Source organism: Lynx rufus, unplaced genomic scaffold, assembly GCF_022079265.1.
Source record: "Lynx rufus isolate CCGP_SWC_20201006 ecotype Redwood Valley unplaced genomic scaffold, mLynRuf1.p SCAF_9, whole genome shotgun sequence".
Lineage (NCBI taxonomy): Eukaryota > Metazoa > Chordata > Mammalia > Carnivora > Felidae > Lynx > Lynx rufus.
Genome location: NW_025814897.1, coordinates 70444476 through 70460819, shown reverse-complemented (window position 1 = coordinate 70460819; position 16344 = coordinate 70444476). Strand labels below are relative to the sequence as shown.

Genomic DNA, 16344 nt, shown 5'->3' with positions numbered 1-16344 from the left:
GGGGCCTATTCAAGTACATTCTGACTCATCAGATTTCTACGTGGAGCCACAGATGTGTTTAATTTTATACATTGAGACCGATTTGCACACTGTGAGCATGCACGAACCCAGCTGCCTGAGCCACATAAGCACGGTAGATATGAAAAGAGTGAGTGGGAGACCCTAGCTGCCATTCTGAGGGCTCTCTTTGCTCTCGCCGGTTTCCTGATTCCACGGCCGCAAGACAAGACTCAGCCCCGCGGCTTTCATCTGGGGTTGTGGCCCCGTCACCCATCATTCACCACTCCCCACTTTTTTTCTGAATTCTGGAACGCTTTTTTGGGTAGCTGGGACTTTTTTCAGAGTCTGGGTGTAATTATCACAAAACAGCCTCTGACTTTGGGGGGGGTGGGGTGGGGTGGGGAAAAGGACCTTGGACCACGTAAGAGAGGAGAGCTAACCAGTCCTGTACCCAAAACTGTAATTAGAGCAATTCTGATGTCATCGTTAATCATGCCGATTTATGTTTTGAAAGGAAACCAAATGATGAATATAATGATTATTTCTGTTTCTGCTTCCCCCTCTGTTTCCCCTAAAAAATTGGCAATAGCACTAAAGTCAAATTAAACATCTGTTTGAAAAATAAGCCGGAGCACTGATGACAGCTGCCCTGGACTTACAAATGTACCACAGCTGTCAAACTCTAAATTAACAAGATTTTCATTTATGAATAGCATAGAACTCGGATATAAAGGAGCTTTTTCTCCTATTTTCCTGGCTTCCAGGGGCTGTTAAATGTGAAATCTTTGGGAAATGCCCAAGGAAAAATGGAGCTGAAATCAGCTGGTAATAATCAATCGTGGAAGGAGCAGGGGACGTTCTTTCTTCTTATATCATCTCATTTCTTCATCGGCTTTAGGTTGAGTGTTGTCTGTGGCGAGCAGGCTTGCAGGGAGGCTAAGGATTCGGAGACAATTCTCTACCTGGCAGTTGAAAGTGAATGGTGATGGTGCTGTGGGCCTCTGGGGGAGGACTGTCTTCTTCTCTGGCACCAAGGACACTGGCTTGTCCTTCAGCATTGTCTGCATCGTCAGAGGGCTCCAGCCCCTGCTTCTTCCGGTTCCAGTAACGAACACCCAGGTACACGTGACTTGCTTACACCGCAGTCCCATACTGGGTGCAAAAGATCTAAGCAAGCCATGTTGGCGACAGGGTAAAATATGTTCACCTTTTTCACCCTTTCTTCATGATCCCGAAAGACAAAGGAGGCATGCAACCATTTCTTTGTCCCTTTCTACCCTTGTCCCAGAGTCCTCACCGTCCTTCCCAAGGATGGGGTGAGGCTCAGCAGTGGAGCAAGACATCTAGAGACTAAATACGTGCGGGTGTGATACCGTAGTGTACTTTTTCACCGTTGCCCAAATGTTTCTATTTTTATCCTTTGATTATTTCATGTCAAAAATGTCCACAGGGATAAACAAATTGGGGTAGACACATTTAATGGGACATTACACAGATATTTAAAGGAACGAACTGCCAATACATGCTGCGATATGGATGAACCTCAAAAACACTTCGCTCAGTGGAAAAAGCCAGACGCAAAAGGCCACATACTGTACGAAATATCAATCGGCAAAGGCAGATTGGTGGTAGCCAGGGGCTGTGGGCAGGAGAATCGGGAGAAGCTGCTTAATGGGTGAGGGGTTTACTCTGGAGCAGCAGAAATACTGTGGGACCAGACAGGAGTGGAGGTTGCACAACATTGTGTACTAAATGCCACTGAACTGGTGGCTTTAAGATGTTTAATTTTAGGGCGCCTGGGTGGATCCGTCGGTTCAGCATCTGACCCTTGATTTCAGCTCAGGTCATGATCTCAATTTGGTTCGTGGGTTCCAGCCCCATGTCAGGCTCTGTACTGTCCCTGTCTGTGCAGAGCCTCCTTGGGATTCTATCTCCATCTCTCTCTGCCCCTCCTCCACTCTTGCGGGTGCTCTCTCATTCTCTCTCTCTCTCTCTCAGAATAAAAATAAATTAAAAAAACAAAGACAAAACTTTAATTTAAAAAAATGGTTATTTTTAGGGGTGCCTGGGTGGCTCAGTCAGTTGATTGTCGGACTCATGATTTTGGCTCAGGTCATGACCCCAGGGTCACGGGATGGAGCCCTAGGTCCGGCTCTGCACTCACAGCAAGGAGCCTGCTTGGGATTTTCTCTCTCCCTCCCTCTCTCTGTCCCTCCCCTGCTTACACACACACACTCTCTCTCTCAAAATAAATAAATAAACGTTAAAAAAATAAAATGGTTGGGGCGCCAGGGTGGCTCAGTCGGTTAAGCGTCCGACTTCAGCTCAGGTCGTGATCTCACGGTTTGTGAGTTTGAGCCCCGCGTCAGGCTCTGTGCTGACAGCTCAGAGCCTGGAACCCGCTTCCGATTCTGTGTCTCTCCCTCTCTCTCTCTCTCTCTCTCTCTCTGCTCCCCCCCCCCACTCATGCTCTCTCTCTCCTTCAAAATAAATAAACATTAAAAAAAATTTAAAAAAATAAAATGGTTAATTTCATGTTATGTGAATTTAATCTTAATTTTTAAAAATGTCCACAGGGTCAAAACACCGTGCATTGAGCCCACCACGACCAGGGTAGGGAACGTACCAGAAGCTGCTGCTCTATCAGTGGGGAACGACTGGAAGTGGTCTTGCTGTGGGGCCCTGGGCCCTGGTGCACGACAGAGGCAGACGGGACTCTCACCCCCCGGGCCCCTCATAGTGTAGGCACATTCTGTGGAACAGTGCTTGCACCCGAGCTCAGCAGCCCACACTTCCTATTTACTGCATGCCAGTTCCTCCCCCGGGGGCTGGATCCTGCACCTGGGACTCCAGCTGCTGAATGAAACTCTGCTGGCATTGCACCGCTCCCCTGGAACCACGCCACTGCTGGCCTCGCAGGAACTCCTGGCATCTGGATTCTACCAGTTGGGTGGTAGGTCTCAGGGCATCTAAATCTTCCTAGGCCAAGCACATGTTGCCCTTTTAGCCATGGCCTTGGTCTTTCCAAGTGCTCTCCCAGAACTAGCCACTTCAACAGGCTCAGGGCTTCCCAGCTCCTTTCTGTCCACTCCTTGCTTCCTCCCCCGGTTGGCATGGCTGAGGTCCTGGCCAGCCTCATGGGAGAGCCACCCTGACTCACAACAAAGGAGCCTGTGGTTCTTCTCAATACCTAATGCCAGAAAAACTGTGGGGGAAGCTGCACCCCAGATCCTCCTAACGCTGCCAGCTTCCTCTAAATCATACACAGTCATCTCATGTGGGTTTCCTCTGTTATTTCCTTCCAAGATAAAAAGGTTTGGTGAGCTCTGTGAAGTTCCAAAGTATTATGAGCGTTCGCTAATTCCTCCTTAAGACCCAGCCTCTCTTCCCACGAATAAGCCTTCCTCTTGCCAGATCTCAGGGTTTGTTTCCATTTTCTAAATGGCAATTAGTTTCCTCCCTTGGGAACAACATCTTTCCCCTGCCTCAAACCACCCCCCCCCAACAGACAATCCTCTACCCCCTGGTTTACAGGAGGGGCTCTGCACTCACAGACCTCATAGACCAACTGAGGCAAAAGGCGGAGGGGAGGTGGAGAGTGGTCAAACTCAGTCAGGGTAGTTCAGTGGTGTTTAGTTAACAACAAAGGTTTTGTGTCACACGGAAGTGGGTTTAAGTCCCCCCTTCATCACCCAACTGCTTTATTACTCTGGATGTAAACTCTCTAAACCTTGGCTCTCTCATCAACAAAATGGGAAAGCCCTACAGAGAAAAGAGAGATAGGCTTTTAGGAGAATTAAGTGAGATAAGGCACGCTGCACACCCAGTGCTTGGTGAGGGATATAAGCTACTCACATTGTCAGGCACACTAATCGATGCATCGGGCACCTGTATATGCCTGCCTCTTCACATCCCTCCTGTCCCAACTCTGATCCCAATGACCATCATGACGGTGACCAGCTCTGCCCCACTGTAATTGCAAGATGCACACTTCGTCTGCGTGGTACATCTCTTGATTCCTGTCCCAGGGCTTCTCAGGTGCTGCAGTATGTGTTCGGAATCTGATTAATTCTAACATGTGCGCAACCCAGAAGTGCGTGAGGGAGTTAATGCTTGTGGGGCCAACCTTGACCAATGGAAGATGGAAGCCAATGGATAGTGGCTTTCCCCACTATCCTTGGGCGCACTGTTCTGAGACATGAGTCACAAGGCTTCACAAAGGTCCCGGTGGGATCAAGTACCAGTTGCCTACACTGATGGCCAAGTTAATAACACTTGACTGAATCATGCCTTCCCTACCGTCCCTCTCCCCTGCCCCTTGGGATCACTTCCCAAATAAACTACCCGCAAAAAAAGCCTTTGTCTCAGCTGGGCTTTTAGGAGGACCTGGGACAGGAATCAACTGTTACTAAGTTGTTAGCACTGGGGGTATGCATTAGAGCAGGGGTCAGTACACTTCTTCTATAAAGCGCCAGAGAAAAAATATTTGGCTGTCGCACCTTCTCAATTCTGTTGCAGTAGCATGAAAGCTGCCCTCAACAATACGTAAATGGATGAACATGGCTGTGTTCCAATAAATCTTTATTCACAAAAACAGGCAGGGGGCTGGATTTGACCTACGGGCTGTGATTTGCCAACGCCTGCACTAGGGCCACAGAAAGGAGTAAAATAGATCCCTCCATGAGGCTCAGTCTCCTGTGGAGAGGAGAAGCACATAGAAATGAGTCTGTAAAGGTGACTGAAACAAGTCACGAAGGGCCTTGGACACCATGCTAAGGTATTTTGACTTTATTCTCTGGCAATGGGTAACATTGAATAAGTTCTCAGATCTGGAAATAGGTTATTTCACTGGCAAGCAATGTGTTGCTTCTTTTTAACATTTATGTGCAACCCAGTCCTGCCACAGGGCTACCTCCTCTGTGCACTTGGAGTGACACTTTCGTTACTAAACTTCCCACCGTAGATTGTATTGACAGGGCAAAGCTCCCTTATCGACACCCCCAAGGCCAAGTGTATTTCAGAATTCGGAATATTTTTGGATTTCAGAAAGACAATGCAATTCAAATTCCATATATTTTGTAACATTCCTATCAGGGTCTGGATATCCAACTCATTGATATTTACACTAAAAGACTATAAACAACTTCAAGTCAGTTCAGGACAGGTTCGGGCCCTAAAGGGAGTTAAAAAAAAAACTCTTTGGGAGTTTAGAGATTTTTGGCTTTCAAAACTGCAGATTAAAGATTGTGAACCTGATTTGTTTTGTGTTTCACTCCTAGGACTGCGACCTGCTCAAAGACGGCCTCTGAGTCCTTCGAGCCTACACACAGGAGGTGCTCAATAAATGTTACCAAGAGAATGGGCAGACGGGAATGGCTGGAGCACGGGGTTCATGGAAGTGCAGGAAGAGGCTGGTCAGGGACTCTGGTAAAGGACATGGGGAGACTTAAACGCTCTGATTAAAATTCTGGACTTTATCTTGTAGGTGATAGAGAGCCCCGTTCAGCTTTGGTAGGTACGTGATATGACTCAGCTGTATACGAGGACAGCAAGACTTATCCCAGAGGAAGGAGCGGAGGGCAAGGAACCATAGTGAGCAATTAGGTGGTTCCTGTAATACTGTGGTGAGAAGAGTCTGTGGATAAGGCAATGAATATGAAGCACACGGTAGGCAGAAGAGGCAGATTTGGCAACTAATGGTTTTGGAGATGAGCTTGATCCAGTAGCACCAATCTTTGAGGGTAGAGTTCCGATCACAGACTCCGGAGCCCAGATCTTCTGTTTAAATCCCAGCTCTGTCACGTACCCTGTGACGGTGGGCAAGTTATTTACTCTCTCCTGTGCGTCGGCTTCCTCTGGTAGTATCTGGTCCATAGGGTGGCTGTGAGGACTACATACGTATTTGTAACGCACCTAGAACAGGGCTTGGCTCTTGCCTATTGAGTACTAACTACCTGCATTGTTTCAAAAGGCTGAATTCCCCAAATGGCTCATCAAGTAACCATCTCCCCAGGAGCAAGAGGATCCACATCTCGGACCCTCCCCAAAAGTTATGAATGGGTGTCAGAAATCCAATTATAAATGCATGTAATAAAGGTTACAAACATACGAAAAGAGAGGATCACTTCAGGGGACAAAATTTTCGTCAGATTTAAGGGGACAAGATTTCCCTCTGGTGGGGTCTGCACACATCTGTTCTGTTCACAGGGGGCCTTTTCTTTCAATCAGTTGCTCCTTCGCTATAATGTTTACAGCATTCCGGCAGCATGATGGCCTGCCAGGGCAACTTTAAGTGCTGGGTCATTCGTTTGTAGGGAGAAGGCTATAAGGAGGTCTGCCTGGAAAGCCTGTAATTTAGAAATGCTCAAATCTTTGCATCCAAATGGAAAATGGAAATGGTGTCAGGTTTGTGCCAAAAGGAAAGTCATAATTGCTGTGTGCTTCCCTTCCTGCCCTCCTGGGCAAAGGAACACTAGTAACCAAGCAGGCTTCCGAGCTGTCATCTACAGACATTTAGCAAACTCTGCAGCTTATTCTACCAGGAATATTAACCAAACACTGCAACACAAATGTTCCTTTTGCAAGCAAGCGTTCTGCAACCAAGTCAGAATCTCCCCTTTCATCTGCCCTGAGCTTTGCTGCCAGACTTAAATGTCCTTACTAACTCTTTAATGAACTTTCCCCCCAGCCTGTCAGTCCACCATTTAATACCCACTAATGGCTCCCTTGTTCCTCTTGAATCAAATTCAATCTCTTTATCTTGACACTGGAAGACCTCCGTGATTCAGCAATGGATACTGGCCCCCGAAGACCTTCTAATCTCACTGGGTCTGTCTCTCGGGCTGCCGTGTTTATGCTCACCTCCAGATTCTCACCTCAATTTCACCAGGGCCACCCCTTGGGCCGGAATAGCCTTGTGCATTTAGGCAAAGCCTACTCTAGCCTTTAAGATAGGAACTAACCCTTCCTGGAAACTCTGGTGCTCCCCTTATTCCATTCCTCACTCATCTTCTTTCTAACCACATTTTACTGTCCCCAGTTCATGTTTGTCTGGGGCTTGCTAACCTTTGCATATGTATTTTTTTTTATACCACAACTAGAGTGAAAATATCTTGGAAGTCAGGATCATTGTTGATAACCTGAGCCCTTCTCAATGCTAGTATACTATAGTTGGCCAGTTTCCCAAATGCTGCCTCCTACATGAAAGAGGAGGGGGGCGCCTGGGTGGCGCAGTCGGTTAAGCGTCCGACTTCAGCCAGGTCACGATCTCGCGGTCCGTGAGTTCGAGCCCCGCGTCGGGCTCTGGGCTGATGGCTCAGAGCCTGGAGCCTGTTTCCGATTCTGTGTCTCCCTCTCTCTCTGCCCCTCCCCCGTTCATGCTCTGTCTCTGTCTGTCCCAAAAATAAATAAATGTTGAAAAAAAAAAAAGAAAAAAAAAAAAGAAAAAAAAAAAAGAAAGAGGAGGAAACTTTCTCAGCGAGATAGAGTCCTTCTCAACTTGATTAAAGCATCAATTTGGAGTCCGTACTTCATGTCATACTTAAAAGTAACATATAATAGTATCCCCATTAAAGGCGGGAATAAGCATGAACAGCACTATTTAGTAGTCTAATAGAGGTGATAGATAATAAACTAAAACATGAAAAGGAAATACAAGGTATACTCATTCATTATTTCCCAAAAGAATGAAAGAACAAGCCATAAGAACTATCGAGAGAGTTCAACAGTGTCCAAATCCAAACTCGGGGTATGAGAATGAGTGGCTCTCCTAAACACAGGCAATTAATGATTAGGAAGTGTCACAGGAAAAAAGAGCCCACTCACAAAGGCAACAAGACTACCTATGAGGAGAAAGCCACACAAAAAAATGGAATCTCAATGAAGAAAAATCAGTGTACTTTACTGAAGGATATAAAAGATCTGAATAAATAGGGGATATTCCATACTTCTGACTGGGAAAACATATTGTAGGGATGCTGACATTTCCCACACTAAACTATTAATTCAATGCAACACCATTCAAAATCCCAATATAAGTTTTATTGAACTAAAACAAACTTATTCTACGATTCGTCTGGAATTATGAATCTGCTTGAATGGCCATGAACGTTTTGAACTAGAAGATTAATGAGCAATGACTTGCTATCAAAACATAAAATAAAATTATGCTATAAAATGGTGTGGGTTTTGCGCAGAAATAGATAAGATCAGCAGAACAGAACGGACCTGTGTAAAGATTTATATTTGATGAAGCAGTATTTCACACAATTAGGGGAAAGGACAAACTATTCAATAAACGGAGGTGGGACAACTAATCAGTCATTTTGGGAAACATAGGTAAATTTTGATTTCCCATCTGTGCGGGATATCTTTGATTTGCTGCTCTAGATACCCTCTCAAACAAACAAACAAACAAACATACAAAAACAAACAAACAAAAACCAAGAGAAAGGAAGAACATGGGGCTTTGGAATGCAACGGACATGTGACTCAAGAAACTTCCTTCATTTCCTGGGACTTCCTCTGTCAAATGAGGGTAGTTTGTTCTGAAGATTATATCTGATAAAACGTGCTAGCTGTGCTGCCGAGTTACTGGTACCTAGAAAGGACTCGCTGACCTTTTCTCTCTCTTCCATTTGGCCCATGAGAACTTCAAGGGCCAAGAGTATACCTCAGTTGTCTATCTATCGTGGACACGTGGGCGAATAGAAGCTCAGTTACATTTGCTGAAAGAACGAGCGACTGAACAAGCCACACTTGTTCACTGTTAATGGATAAACATATGTTCACATATGTTCATTGTTAACGGGTAAACAAGAGATGCCTTTCTGGCTTCTGCCAGGAAGACGAAACACTTCTGGTTTGTGAGAACAAGAAGTCAAAGAAAACCAGAGATCGGAGCCAGGAGGATAAGAAGGATAAGGATTTTCAGAGCAGGAAGACTCATCACATAAATCTCATGTTTTCCAATGTTCTTCAGAGCCCCAGGCTCTGCAGAGTAACCGGGCAGCCATGGGCCAGAGTGTGGGAACCAAAAAGCCACGCTGGGAACCGAGTCTCCAGAGTGAGACACTGAAAGTGCTCATGGACAAAAGTCAGGTCACATGTGACCACACAATAGAACTCTAACCCCAACCTCTGTAGCAACCGGCCTGGGAAGCCAAACCACAATCCCTGTCGTGACATTTGGTACTTGTCAATGACCACCAGCTCCTCTAATTTTTGCCCCCACTGCCTCCTCTATTTCCAACTCAGGACCAACCAGAGAAAGCCAAACATGCTTTCCAAACCAATCACATAAGATGTTCTGCTTTTAGTTAGCCTGCTTCCAACTTCCCCATGTTAATACCCTACCCTCCATTCAGAACACACCAGCAGTCTGCCCTTTTTTCCCCCTATAAAGCTTTCCTCTGCCAGTCTCTGAATCCCTGCCAAAGGCTAGTGATGGCGGCCGACTCCCTTGCTATATAGAGAGCACTGGATAAGTAGCCCCGATTTGTTCTCATTTCAGTGGCCTTTATTTCCACAGGCCTTCTCCCATATTCCAACTAGATATTAGATACATGTTCTATACTGGGGTTTGTATATAAGGTTTTATTTTGAAAAGTTCTACTGCTCATTGTGTTGTTTTTTTTTTTTTTTAATTTTTTTTTTAACGTTTATTTATTTTTGAGACAGAGAGAGACAGAGCATGAACGGGGGAAGGGGCAGAGAGAGAGGGAGACACAGAATCAGAAACAGGCTCCAGGCTCTGAGCCATCAGCCCAGAGCCTGATGCGGGGCTCGAACTCACGGACCGCGAGATCGTGACCTGGCTGAAGTCGGACGCTTAACCGACTGCGCCACCCAGGCGCCCCACATTGTGTTTTTTTAAAAATTCACTGATATAGATTAGTGCCAAGAGACAAACGTCTCAAGAAGTCTGAGTAAGAATGTTCAGCTTGCATTGAAGTAAGACACAAGTGACATATAGACAGATGGCAGCAAAGGGAAGCCAGACAAAGACAGGGCAGGGCCTGGGCAATGGACAGAGGCTTCCAGAGACCTCTGTAGGCTTTTTTTCCGTAAACCAGGCACAGCTGAGTCCAGGAGATATAGGGGCTGGACTGTCTAGTTGGAACACCTCCTTACCAGCCACTCCTCAGAAGTGGGCTGGAATTAACCACAGTTGTAAGACTGTAGAAATGTCCACCTGCCAGAAGTGTAGACAAATGAACCAAATACATAAATAAGGCCCTAGGAGGACTCAAATAAGAGGAAGACGATTGGGGAGGTCCTAGCCCCTTACCTCCATGGGAAAATGGCTTCTTAGATGCTGGGATTGGAGCCCTGTCTACCTATGACAATTTGCCTGCCTGAAATCCTAAAATTCTCAGGATCACTCTATAAAGTTTTAAAATCTATTTAAAATAGGTTACGGCTGCATTTGCCCAACTTGTGAATGTTAATATATGTCTCAGAAAAAAAGGAGTCAAATAAGTTTGGGAAACGCTGGTGAAACCAAGTTAAACAGATATCGTTTTAGTAGGACTTTGCAAAACCTTAAATATGCTAATATATGTAGTGAATCTATATAAAGCATTTTCCAAACTTATTTAACTGTAGAAATTGGTTTCCTGCCCACTTATTTACATCTCCCTGAACATCATTCTATGGCATACCATTTTGGAGACACAGGTTTGAGATAATGCTACCTTTCAAAGGAAAACCACCAGCTGGTTAAGTTAATATCTCTTAAAATGCATCGCAACTCACCAAAGGGAGGATCAGGAGACCAGAGAGGAAGTGGCCCAAGAGGACAATTTTGAGGGAAGGAGGAAGAAGACAAAATTATAAAGCAGGGCCAGAGGCCAAGGAGGTTACAGTTGGGTCTCAGGTCAGCCTACCACAATTTAAGGACAGTAGGTGTTAAATTCCAGATGGAGGAAGTCAAAGATTATACTCATCTGGTTTGTAATTTTCCTTAACCAACCCTAGTATCGATATCTCGAGAAGATGGAGAGCGGCCATGAGAATCATTGAACTAGATAAAAATGGAGATTCAGGTGAATGGTTGTGTTTATAGCATTTCATCAGTGATGGCCCTTGGCCCCATTTCAGAGTTAAGATAACTAAGGGCAGAGAGATGATGCAACTCATCTGATGCCCCAGCAAAGCCACTGTTCTTTCTGCAGTCACACCTTGAAGTCTTCGATAGACCATAGGGAAGGAGAGTGAAGTGTGACAAGCATCCCTCGTTTACTTACTTTAGAATCACGCAGCCTGTTCCTGCTGGTGGCGCAATCCAGAACACCTGGATCCTTGTCCTCCTCCGTGGGGTGCTTTCGGTGACCGCGACGGGGCAATTACTCATAAACTGTGTTTCTTCTTCATCTATGATCTGTGGAAAACCAGTGGAAAATAAACACATTAAAATGCAATGTCACTTCGGGAGGGCTCTTAAGTTTTGGAGTTGACACTTCCTTAATTTTATTTTTAAACCTGTCATTTTGTGTTAGCAGCTCTATATCCCCAGACACCAGAATAGTGCCTGGCATAGAGTCCCAGTCAATGCTTGTTGAATTAACATGAGGGCAGGGATTTGGCACATGTTCCCTGCTCTCTGGGACCAGGATCTTGTGTCAGCACTTTGAGAAACAGACCACTAGGTGATGATCTTGCTTAGTTCACTAAGATAAGCTGGGTCCCACTTCAAGGAAGCAGGAAGAAGAGGGGGAGGAGGAAGAAGAGGAAGGAATAATCCAAAGCCAACACCCTCTGAATAGCTAACATTTGCAATTCAGCTACAGTTTGATAAGGTGAAATCAAAATGCTAGAAGAAAACACCCCTTTGGAGGAAGTACACCGAAGTACTTAAACTCTCTCTAAGCTTCATGGCACTATTTACTTTGCGGTCTCTACTTTCCTAGTTTGTGCATTGTATCGGTGTTCTCCCAAGTTAACCATCAAGGTTTCCTTGGACACTGCAAAAAAACCTGGTAGCCACTTCCATTCCCCAAGACTCAGCATATCTCCTGCTTGCTTCTGGGTCTGCTGCCGAGACTTGCCTATCCCTCTAGTACTGTTATAGACTGTTAGACCTGGAGGGATCTCTTGAGGGAAATCATCTAAATTCAGTTGGTCTTTCATGCCAACTCCAATCGACTGGCAGGAGCTATGTCATGAGTAGTGCTAATAACAATAATCGATAACATTTATGGAGTGTTTAGTATGTGCTAGATACGATCTGAATTACTCATTTAATCTTCAAATGCAATTTAATAAGATAATATCTGTATTGTACTTATTTTACTTTTAAAAATTCATATTCCTTTTAGGACACCAGGCCAAAAAAAAAAAAAAATGAAGTCACTCAAGCTCCTTAGTTCATCATATATTTTTATCACTGGACAAAGCAAAGGCAATCTCCTATTTTATTCATCTTTACATTCTTTTTTTTTTAATTTTTTTTTTAACGTTTATTTATTTTTGAGACAGAGAGAGATAGAGCATGAACAGGGGAGGGTCAGAGAGAGGGAGACACAGAATCTGAAACAGGCTCCAGGCTCTGAGCTGTCAGCACAGAGCCCGACGCGGGGCTCGAACTCACATACCACAACATCGTGACCTGAGCCGAAGTCGGAGGCTTAACCAACTGAGCCACCCAGGCGCCCCTCACTGGTGTCCCCCACTATCTGAAAGTACAGCATACCTATGAAACCGTTTGTAAGCTGACATGGCATAAACTAAAGAAGCAGTTACCATTAATTTATGTGGAAAATTTTTTGAGCGTTCCCAGACCCCAAAAATAACGTCTCTAAGGCTCTTCTGACACCTTGAGGCACATCTTGCTAACAGATGCACACAACAAATCAAGAGGAAACACAGATGCTCACAGATACAGTTCAAAGCCGTGGGGCTTGATGCGGGGATGCTGAGCACTGTTCCGGGGGAAGGAGGTTGGCCAGGCCACTCTCGCTGCTCAGGGGTGCACTGCCTCCGAACAGCTCACTGCCCAACAAATGCTGCATGCTATTTTCACTTCTTGCCTTTTTTCACGAAAGTGAAAACCGTCTGTGGACCTCCCTCAGTTGGTGAAAACACACAACACTAGAGTAGGTCTTGTGTAAAAGCGGGGTGGTAGAAAGCGAACTTTCAAAAAGTGGGAATGCCCGTATGCCACTGTTACCGTATGTGAACGTAATTCGTTGCTTCTGACTGCTGCCTAGTATTCCACTGCATGCACAGACCACATTTTACTTATCCATTTTCCCAGTGAGGCGCAGTCAGCTGACTTCCAGATCTTTGCCTCCACAAACATGCTGCAATGAAGACCTTCACGCTGCTCTGCTTGGGAACCCACATGAGAGTTTCTTAGCAATATAAACCATGGAGTGGGATTGCAAAGCTATTGGGTTGTGAATATAAACATATTAATTTCACTAAGTACTGCAAGACCGTTGTACAGAATGTCTACACCATTCATTCTATTAGCTAGTCACAAGTGTTCCCATTTTCCCATATCCTCACCAGTACTTAGGATTATTGGGCTTTCTAATTGTTTCTCATCTGATGGATGTAAAGTGGTATCTTGTTTTCATTTAATGCTAGCAACTTTGAGCAGCTCTTCACAAATTTATCAGGTTTCTCCTTCTGTGAATTGCCTCATCAGAATTTTTGCTGGTGGATTTTCCGGTCTTTTTCTTGCTGATTTGTAGTACTTTCTAGATATGAATCCCCAATCATTTACAAATATCTGTCACCCAGCTGTTAATCTTACTTTTGGAATTTTTCATTTAATAGACATAACTTGCATCTAGTCAAATTTACCAATTTCTCTTCTATGGCTTGCACTTTTGTGGTCTTGCCTAACTGAGACCACAGAGATATTTTCCAATATTTTTTTCCGTTGGCTTTATAACTTTACCTTCCGTGTTTTGGTTTTCAATGCATTTAGATTTTATTTTTTAATATGATGGAATAGGGCTCCAACTCCACTTTTTCCACACTATGAACTAATTTAAAAAATTAGCACATTTATTTATTTATTTATTTATTTATTTTAGAGAGAGTGAGAGAGCGAACAGGGAAGAGGGGCAGAGGGTAGAAAGAGAGAATCTCAAGCAGGCTCCATGCTTAGCGTAGACCCGAGGCAGGGCTCTATCCCAAGACTCTGGGATCATGACCCTAGCCAAAATTAAGAGTCAGATGCTTAACCAAGTCTCCCAGGCGTCCCTAAACTTAATTTAAAAAAAAATTTTTTTTTAACATTTATTCATTTTTTGAGAGACAGAGACAGAGCGTGAGCAGGGGAGGGGGAGGGGCAGAGAGAGAAGGAGACACAGAATCCCAAGCAGGCTCCAGGCTCTGAACCGAGAGCACAGGGCCTGATGCGGGCTCGAACTCACAAACCGTGAGATCATGACCTGAGCCGAAGTCAGACATTTAACTGACTGAGCCACCCAGGCGCCCCTAACCTTAATTTTTGAAGAGTAGTTTTAGGTTTCCAACAAAATTGAGGAGGAAGTCCAGAGTTCCTATAGACTCCCTGTCCTCACACATGAACAACTTTCTATATTACCAATATCTGACACCAGAGTGGTACATTTGTTATAACTGATGAACCTACACTGACACATCATCAGCACCCAAAGTCCAGAGTTTACATGAGGGTTCACTCTTGGTGCTGTATATTCTATGGGTTTTGAAAAATGTATAATGACATGTATTCACCATTGAAGTAAGTATTACAGTATTATACTGAATAGTTTCACTGCCTTAAAAATCCTCTGTATTCTGCCTATTCATGCTCCCCTCCCTCCAACCCCTGGCAACCATTAATCTTTTGTTATAATTGCTTATTAGTTCCACGAGGTTTTTTGTTGATTCTTTCAGATTTTCCTACATAGACTATCAGGTCATCAAAGAAAAAAAAGAGTTTTATTTCTTCTTTCCCATTCTGTATAACTTTTTATTTCCTTTTCTTCTCTTATTGCATTATCTAGAATTTCCAGTATGATGTTGAAAAGTAGTGGTGAGAGGGGACATACTTGCCTTGTTCTTGATCTTACTAAGAAAGCTTCAAGTTTCTTACCAGTAAGTATGATATTAGGTATAGGTTTTGTTTGTAGATGCTTTTTATCAAGTTGAGGACATTCCTCTCTATTCCTAGTTTGCTGAGGGTTTTTATTATGAGTGGGTATTGGGTTTTGTCAAATGCTTTTTCCACATCTATTGAAATAATCACATGATTTTTCTTCTTCAGTCTGTCGAAAGTGACGGATTACATTAACTGATTGTCAAATGTTGAACCAGCCTTGCATTACCTGGGATAAATTCCACTTGATTATGGTATATGTAATTTTTATACATTGCTGAATTTGATTTGTTAACATTTTTGTTGAGGAATTTTGCATCTACCTTCATGAAAAATATGAGTCTGCAGGGTTTTTTTTCTTTTTTTGCAAATTTTTGTCTAGTTTTGGTGTTAGGGTAACACAGGCATCATAGAATGAGTTAGAAAGTAGAATGTTGGTATAATTTCATCATTCAATGTTTGTAGAATTCACCAGTGAGCCCATCTGGGTCTGGTGCTTTCTGTTTTGGAAGGTTATTAATTAGTAATTCAGTTCTTTAATAGATACAATAGATACAGGTCTATTCAGACTGCCTATTTCTTCTTGTGTAAGTTTTGACAGATTGTGTCTGTTAAGGAATTGGTCCATTTCATGTAGGTTATACACTTATGGGCATAGAGTTGTTCATAACAGCCCTTTATTATTCCTTTAGTGTCCATTGGATCTATAGTAATGTTACGTCTTTCATTTCTGATATTAGTGATTTTTGTTTTCTCTCTCTCTCTCTCTCTCTTTTTATTTTATTTTGGCTAGGGGTTCATCTTTTTTTTTTTATCTTTTCAAAGAGCCAATCTTTTGATTTTGTTAGTTTTCTCTATTGATTTCTTGTTTTCAATTTCATTGATTTCTGCTCTCATTTTTATTACTTCTCTTCTGCTTACTTTCGATGCAATTTTCTTTCTTTTTCTAGTTTCCTAAGGTGGAAGCTGAGATTATTGCTCTTAGACCTTTTTCTTTTCTTTATTTTTTTTCATTAATTTTTTTTAACATCTATTCATTTTTGAGAGTGAAAGAGACAGAGCATGAGCAGGGAGGGGGCAAAGAGAGAGGGAGACACAGAATCCGAAGCAGGCTCCAGGCTCTGAGCTGTCAGCACAGGGCCCTACGTGGGGCTCGAACTCACAGACTGTGAGATCATGACCTGAGCTGAAGTCGGAAGCTTAACCGACTGAGCCACCCAGGCGCCCCTTTCTTTTCTAATGTATACATTCAATGCTATAAATTTTCC

The 16344-nt window shown here is 43.8% G+C and overlaps 1 protein-coding gene across 1 annotated transcript in view; it reads right to left on the bottom strand.

Moving 5' to 3' along the window:
• SPON1 (spondin 1) overlaps positions 1-16344 on the bottom strand; it is a 258114-nt gene that overhangs the window by 173539 nt on the left and 68231 nt on the right. The window contains exon 3 of the mRNA XM_047070588.1: positions 11247-11380. Coding sequence (XP_046926544.1) covers positions 11247-11380 — 134 coding nt within the window. The remainder of the gene's footprint in view (positions 1-11246; positions 11381-16344) is intronic.